This window comes from Dryobates pubescens, unplaced genomic scaffold (assembly GCF_014839835.1).
Source record: "Dryobates pubescens isolate bDryPub1 unplaced genomic scaffold, bDryPub1.pri scaffold_91_arrow_ctg1, whole genome shotgun sequence".
Taxonomy (NCBI): Eukaryota; Metazoa; Chordata; class Aves; order Piciformes; family Picidae; genus Dryobates; species Dryobates pubescens.
In genome coordinates, this window is record NW_026530809.1 from 37,739 (window position 1) to 44,933 (window position 7,195).

Consider the following 7,195-nt stretch of genomic DNA (forward strand, 5'->3'; position numbering starts at 1 on the left):
GAAATGCTCTCAAACCAATCCCTGGGGGCTCAGGGAGGTGTTTTTTGTGTCCCCCCCCCTCCCTCCCCACACTTCAACCCTGCCTTTGGGTGTTTGCAGGTCGAGCCCCAGCTCCCCAGGGAAGAGAAAAAGGCTCCCCAAGGGCAAGTCAGAAGTTGGCTTCCCAGAGCTCTCTCTCTCTCTCTTTCAGGTGCCCCCCAGGAAGGCCTTCAGAGGTTTGGAATCCTTTATTTGAGAGTTACCCCCAGAGGCTTCTCCCTGGGGCTGCTGGGGTGGGGGGCACAGACATCCAACAGCTGCCCCCCTCCCCCCCCCCAAGAGGAGGAAGGTTAACCTTTGGGGTTTCTCCCCCCACCTGGGGGTTGTGGACAGAAGTGGTTCACAATCAGCTCCTTCCTGGAAGCTTCCCAGGGCTGTTCCCAGCATGAGATGCAGATTTCCCACCCCCCATTGCCTCTTTTTTCCCTCCCCCCCCCTCCCCTTCCCCCCCCCCCCCTCGGAGTGCTGCCTCTCCTCCCAGCCACAAATCCTTCTCCCCCCCCCCTTAACATTTAGGACACTTTCAGCCAGCCCCAAACACCACTCCAGGAGCCAAAGCAGTTTCCCTCCCCCAGCCAACGACCTCTGCCCAACAAAACGATGTTGAAAAGCAAAGAACAACAAAGCAGGGGGGGGTAGGGGGGAACAACAACCCCCTCCCCCCCCCCCCCCCAGCAGGGGTGGTTTGGTTCTCTCTCTTTTTCTCCCCTCTTCCACCTTCTCCACTCTGCTTCCTCGCAGCCAGCCTCCATCTCCCCTCCCTCCACCTCCAGAGGGATGCTCAGCAACCAACCTCAGCCCAGGGGGGGAGGAGGGAGGGAGGGAGGGCACAGGGGGGGAAACCTCCTGCAGGACAGACACAAAGCTGCTGCTGGAGGGAGTGGAGCAATTCTGTTTCCCCTTCCCCCTGTAAAGAGGTTGATTGGGGGCTGGGGGGGGGAAGCAGAAGGCTTTCTCTTGTGGCCTTGTGGTTTGCCCACTCCATCCCCCTCATGACCTTGTCCTTTGCCACCTCCATCCCCCTCATGGCTTTGTCCTTTGCCACCTCCATTCCTCAGCTCAGCTTTCAGTTCAGCCTCCATTCCTCAGCCAACCCCCCCCCAAGTGTGTGCCCGAGTTAGGAGCTGGGTAAAGGATGTGAGGGGACCAAATCAATCCCTAAATCCATCACATTTCAGGCAACAAACCCCCAGCCTGGAGCCTGCCAAGCAAAGTCAGAGCACTTCCATGCATAGAGGGGCTGGGAGGGGGCCAGGGCAGGGCCAGGAGCAGAGGGCTGGAGCTGCTCTGCTGGATGCACAGCCTGGGGGGGGGTTGGGGTTGTGCAGGCTGGGGAGGAGAAGGCTCCAGGGAGAGCTTCTGGTGGCCTCCCAGGGGCTGCAGGGGAGCTGGGGAGGGGGTCAGGGAGGGATAGGACTGGGGGGGATGGATCCAAAGGGGGATGGATCCAAGCTGGAGGAGAGGAGATTGAGATTGGCTGTGAGGAAGAAGTTGTTGCCCAGGAGGGTGCTGAGAGCCTGGCACAGGCTGCCCAGGGAGGTGCTGGAAGCCTCAGCTTCATCCCTGGAGGTGTTTGAGGCCAGGCTGGAGGTGGCTCTGGGCAGGCTGCTCTGGGCTGAGCTGCCCCCTGCCCATGGCAGGGGGCTTGGAGCTGGCTGAGCCTTGAGCTCCCTTCCAGCCCTGATGATTCTGTGGTTGTGATGACTTCTCTCAAGCAAGAGCTTTGTGCTCCATGCCCTGAGCCCATCCCTGCCCCTTCCACCTTGCACTCCCCAGGGGGAAGGCAAAGCAGCTGCTGGGGAAACTGGGCCAGGGCAACCCCGGGGAGAGGGAAGCAGGGAGCTGATTCCCCTCAGCCCTGCTTGGCACTGATGAGTTTCCTTTAAAAGCAGGAGAGAAAGGAGCTCAGCCTCCTGTCCCAGAGCCTGGGGACAAAGCACAGCCAGCCCCAGGCTGGTGGCAGGCTCCCCCTGGCCCCAGCACCTTCTGCACCCCTTGCTGTGCAGCTGGGGGGCACTGGGGTGGCTGTTTCCTGCCCCTTCCCCCCCCTCCCAGTTTACACCACCAGTAGGGAGGTCAGAACTGGATGATCTGCAAGGGTCCCTTCCAACCCATTCAGTGCAAGGAGGGAAGAGAGGAGAAGGGGGAGGGAGGCTGCAGCTTTGCAGCAGGGAGCTCAGCAGGGCTGGGGCTGAGCTGCTGAGTGAAGCAGCAGTGGAAACGCTGAAGTTCCAACCTCCCACCACAGACCACGACGACAACGACGACGACAAACCCTCCCCCCGCAGCCAAACCAGCAACAAAACCAAAGCCGAGAGGAGGGAGAGGGGCAGGAGGGGGGCGGCGAGGAGGGGGCAGGAGGGGAGGCCCTCAGAGGAGGTCGAAATCCAGGGAGCTGATGCTGGCGATGGGAGCTCTCCAGAAGTTAAAGCTGCTGAACTGCAGCAGATTGTCCTCTTCCTGGGAGGGCTCCTGGCTGGCCCCATCCTGCTCTCCAGCCAGCTTGCTCAGCCCCCCTTTGGGTTTGTAGAGGGCCAGGTCGCCGAGCCCCAGCCCCTCCAGCTCTGCCACGTCCAGCCTGGGGATGGGCATCCTCCAGTAGATGAAGGAGTCGTACTGGCTGCTGATGGTGTCCAGCATCTTCAGCCTGTCAAGGGGAAGGGGGTGGGATGAGGGGAGAGAAGAGGAGGAGAAAAGCTCTGCCCCACCTTCCCCCCCCCACCACCCTCCAAATCTCTGCCCTCCAAAAGCTTTGCTCTGAAAACTCTGCCCCCTAAAGCTCTGGACCCAAAAGCTCTGGACCCAAAGCTCTGCCCCCAAAAGCTCTGCTCCCAAAAGCTCTGCCCCCAAAAGCTCTGCTCCCAAAAGCTCTGCCCCCAAAACCTCTGGACCCAAAAGCTCTGCCCCCAGAAACTCTGCTCCCAAAAGCTCTGCCCCCAAAACCTCTGGACCCAAAAGCTCTGCCCCCAAAAGCTCTGCTCTGAAAACTGTGCCCTGAAAAGCTCTGTCCCAAAAGCTCTGCCCTGGAAAACTCTGCCCCAGAAAGCTCTGTCCCAAAAGCTCTGCTCTGAAAACTCTTCCCCGAAAAGCTCTGCCCCCAAAAGCTCTGGACCCAAAAGCTCTGCCCCTAAAACCTCTGCCCCCAAAAGCTCTGGATCCCAAAACTCTGCCCCCAAAAGCTCTGTCCCCCAAAAAGATCTGGACCCAAAATCTCTGCCCCCAAAAGCTGTGGATCCCAAAGCTCTGCCCTCAAAAGATCTGCTTCCAAAACCTCTGCCCCAGAAAGCTCTGCCCCAGAAAGCTCTGGACCCAAAAAGCTCTGGACCCAAAAGCTCTGCCCCAAAAAGATCTGCTCTGAAAACTCTTCCCCCAAAAGCTCTACCCCCAAAAGCTCTGCCCCAAAAAGATCTGGACCCAAAAGCTTTGGACCCAAAAGCTCTGCCCCCTAAAGCTCTGGATCCCAAAGCTCTGCCCCTAAAGCTCTGCCCCCAAAAGCTCTACCCCAAAAGCTCTGCCCCCTAAAGCTCTGGACCCAAAGCTCTGCCCCCAAAGCTCTGCCCCCAAAACCTCTGCCCCCAAAAGCTCTGTCCCCAAAGCTCTACCCCAAAAGCTCTGGATCCCAAAGCTCTGCCCCCAAAAGCTCTTCCCCCAAAAGCTCTGCTCCCAAAAGCTCTGCCCCCCAAAAAGATCTGGACCCAAAATCTCTGCCCCCAAAAGCTGTGGATCCCAAAGCTCTGCCCTCAAAAGATCTGCTTCCAAAACCTCTGCCCCAGAAAGCTCTGCCCCAGAAAGCTCTGGACCCAAAAAGCTCTGGACCCAAAAGCTCTGCCCCAAAAAGATCTGAACCCAAAAAGCTCTGGACCCAAAAGCTCTGCCTCCAAAAGCTCTGCTCTGAAAACTCTTCCCCAAAAAGCTCTGCCCCAAAAAGATCGGGACCCAAAAGCTTTGGACCCAAAAGCTCTGCCCCCTAAAGCTCTACCCCAAAAGCTCTGCCCCCAAAAGCTCTGGACCCAAAAGCTCTGGACCCAAAAGCTCTGCCCCCAAAAGCTCTTCCCCAAAAGCTCTGCCCCCAAAGCTCTGCCCCCAAAAGCTCTGGACCCAAAAGCTCTGGACCCAAAAGCTCTGACCCTAAAGCTCTGGACCCAAAGCTCTGCCCTCTAAAGCTCTCCCCCCAAAAGCTCTACCCCAAAAGCTCTGCCCCCAAAGCTCTGCCCCCAAAAGCTCTGTCCCCAAAGCTCTGCCCCCAAAAGCTCTGTCCCCAAAGCTCTGCCCCAAAAGCTCTGCCCCCAAAACTCTGGACCCAAAACCTCTGCCCCCAAAAGCTCTGCCCCAAAAGCTCTGCCCCCAAAAGCTCTGTCCCCAAAAGCTCTGCCCCCAAAAGCTCTGCCCCTAAAGCTCTGGACCCAAAGCTCTGCCCCTAAAGCTCTGGACCCAAAGCTCTGCCCTCTAAAGCTCTGCCCCCTAAAGCTCTGCCCCCAAAAGCTCTGGACCCAAAAGCTCTGTCCCCCAAAGCTCTGGACCCAAAGCTCTGCCCCAAAAGCTCTGGACCCAAAAGCTCTGGACCCAAAAGCTCTGCCCCCAAAGCTCTGCCCCTAAAGCTCTGCCCCAAAAGCTCTGTCCCCAGAGCTCTGCCCCAAAAGCTCTGTCCCCAAAAGCTCTGTCCCCAAAAGCTCTGCCCCCAAAAGCTCTACCCCAAAAGCTCTGCCCCCAAAAGCTCTGGACCCAAAGCTCTGCCCCAAAAGCTCTGCCCCCAAAAGCTCTGCCCCCAAAAGCTCTGCCCCAAAAGCTCTGGACCCAATAGCTCTGCCCCCAAAAGCTCTGGCCCCTAAAGCTCTACCCCAAAAGCTCTACCCCAAAAGCTCTGGACCCAAAGCTCTGCCCTCTAAAGCTCTTCCCCCAAAAGCTCTGCCCCCAAAGCTCTGCCCCCAAAGCTCTGCCCCCAAAACTCTGGACCCAAAAGCTCTGCCCCTAAAGCTCTGGACCCAAAGCTCTGCCCTCTAAAGCTCTGCCCCCAAAAGCTCTGCCCCCTAAAGCTCTGGATCCCAAAGCTCTGCCCCCTAAAGCTCTGCCCCCAAAGCTCTGCCCCCAAAGCTCTGCCCCCAAAAGCTCTGCCCCCCAAAGCTCTGCCCCCTAAAGCTCTGCCCCCCAAAGCTCTGCCTCCAAAAGCTCTGCCCCCCAAAGCTCTGCCCCAAAAGCTCTGTCCCCAAAGCTCTGCCCCCTAAAGCTCTGCCCCAAAAGCTCTGCCCCCAAAGCTCTGCCCCCTAAAGCTCTGCCCCCTAAAGCTCTTTCCAGGCGATTTTCTCTCTCGGGCGGGGCCACCCTGACCGCGTCCCACCCCCACCCAAAGCTGTGGATGGGGCAGGAGAGGGTGGGGGCAGGGAGGGTTGAATCCAGGCTGGGTCCTGAGGGCAGCCCCTGGTGGCCGTGGGCTTGGGCACAGCCCTGCTCTGAGCTGTGATGGGGGGCGGCGGGGTGGGGGTTGGGACTTGTCACCCCGTGCCTCAGTTTCCCCACCTGCAGCGGGAGGGGTGTGGGGAGAAAGGCTGAGGCAAGGGCTCCCCCCTGCCCAAGGGCACCTCCCAAGCTCCATCCTGGGCACCTGGATGCCCGAGGGGTGGCATCGGGGGGCGGGGGGAGGGGGGAGAGCAAACTGTCCCCCACCCCGCCCCGCACTGCGCCAAGGGGGACACAATCCAGGCTCCAGACGAACCCTCCAGAGGGCTCTCACCCTCTGCCCGTGCCAGGGGCTGAGCAGCGATGGGAGGGGTCCCTGCGACCCCCCCCCTGCCGCCCGCAGAGGCCGCACTGTCCCCTCCCTCCTTGTGGCATCTCCTCACCCCGGGGCGCCGCCAGCGAACCCTCTAGAAGGGGCTGGAAGAAGCAAGAGCTCAGCGCTGCCACCGCAGCGCACCGCACCCAGCCCGGGGGGTGCCGTGCCGTGCCGTGCCGTGCCGTGCCGTGCCGTGCCAACCCTGCCGTGCCGTGCCAACCCTGCAGAGCCCCACCCCGATCCTCCAACTGGCAAGGAGCAGGAGGGGACTTGGTTCAGCTCTCCCCCCCCCCACCCCCCAGCCCCCTCCAGCCTTAGCTGAGTCACTGCCCCTCTGACTTCGCTTTCCCCTGCCAGGGTCCCGTCCCTCCCCTCCCGTTTGGGGAGAGAGGTGAGGGGGGGAATCCCACACGGATCGGCTGGCTGACCCCCAGGAGCCTTCTTTCCGCTCCTTCCTTCCCCGGGTTTGAGCCCTGAGGGATCAGAATCCTGCGGCTCCCTCTCCCCCCCCCCCCGTCCCTGCCTCCCCAGCCGGGCGGCCAAGGCTGTCCCGGGGCGGGGGGGGGGACACACACACACACGACACCCAGCTGCTGAATGGAAGGGTCCCAAGGGAACCCAGAGGCTGTGGAAGGTTCCTGAGCCCCGCTGCGCTTCGCGGCAGCCTCTTCCTGGGGGGCTCTGTCCCTTTCCTCCCCCCCTCCAAGGGTGAATCCTTTCCCCCCCGGGGGGGGGGCGCTCCCTGGGTGTCTCCGCGCAGCAGCCGGCAGGTGATGCCCCGCGGAGGGATGCTGCGGACAATAGGATGGAGAGCTTCGAAGTGAAGGGAGAGAGGGGGTGGGGGTGGGAAAAGGTGGGGGGGACACAAGAAAGCAGACAATGGACGGTGGGGGCTGGGGGAGAGAGGGGGGGGGGAAATCCTTCCTGCATCCCAAGGAAGAGCATCTCCCCCCCCCGGGATCATCAGCGGGGGCTGCTTGTCCCTTGAGGGGCAAAGCCACCTGAATTCCCTTCAGCCCTGCTGGGTGCTGCTCAGGTATCCCCCCCCCCCTTTCCAAACCCATCACCATCATCCTCCTCCTGGGGGGGTGGGATGATGGCTGCCCTCACCCAAAGCTCTTCCCCCCCCCCTCCCGCCTCCAAAATCTCCTCGTCCCCTCCCTGCTGCTCTCCCTTTACCTGCGGAGGATGGCTCGGGGTGGGCTGGTTGCCTGCCGGGGCTCTCGGAAGGGAGGGAGGGAAGGAAGGAAGGGAGGGAGGAAGGTCGCCGGCTGCCTTTTGTCTGCTGCTGCAGCTGGGTCTGCAATGCAGCCCCTCCGAGCCGCTCGATCGATTCCCCTCCGCCGATGCTGCTGCTGCTGCTGCTGCTGCTGCTGCTGCTGGGGG

At 61.2% G+C, this 7,195-nt stretch overlaps 1 protein-coding gene across 1 annotated transcript; it reads right to left on the minus strand.

Moving 5' to 3' along the window:
- Positions 1-2,319: 2,319 nt before the first annotated feature.
- Positions 2,320-7,195, minus strand: MLLT11 (MLLT11 transcription factor 7 cofactor). The gene is made up of 2 exons (XM_054179582.1): positions 6,989-7,195; positions 2,320-2,686 (listed from the first exon to the last, which is right to left on the minus strand). Exon 2 carries the CDS (start codon positions 2,677-2,679, stop codon positions 2,410-2,412), a length of 270 nt encoding a protein of 89 aa, XP_054035557.1. The 5' UTR covers positions 2,680-2,686; positions 6,989-7,195; the 3' UTR covers positions 2,320-2,409.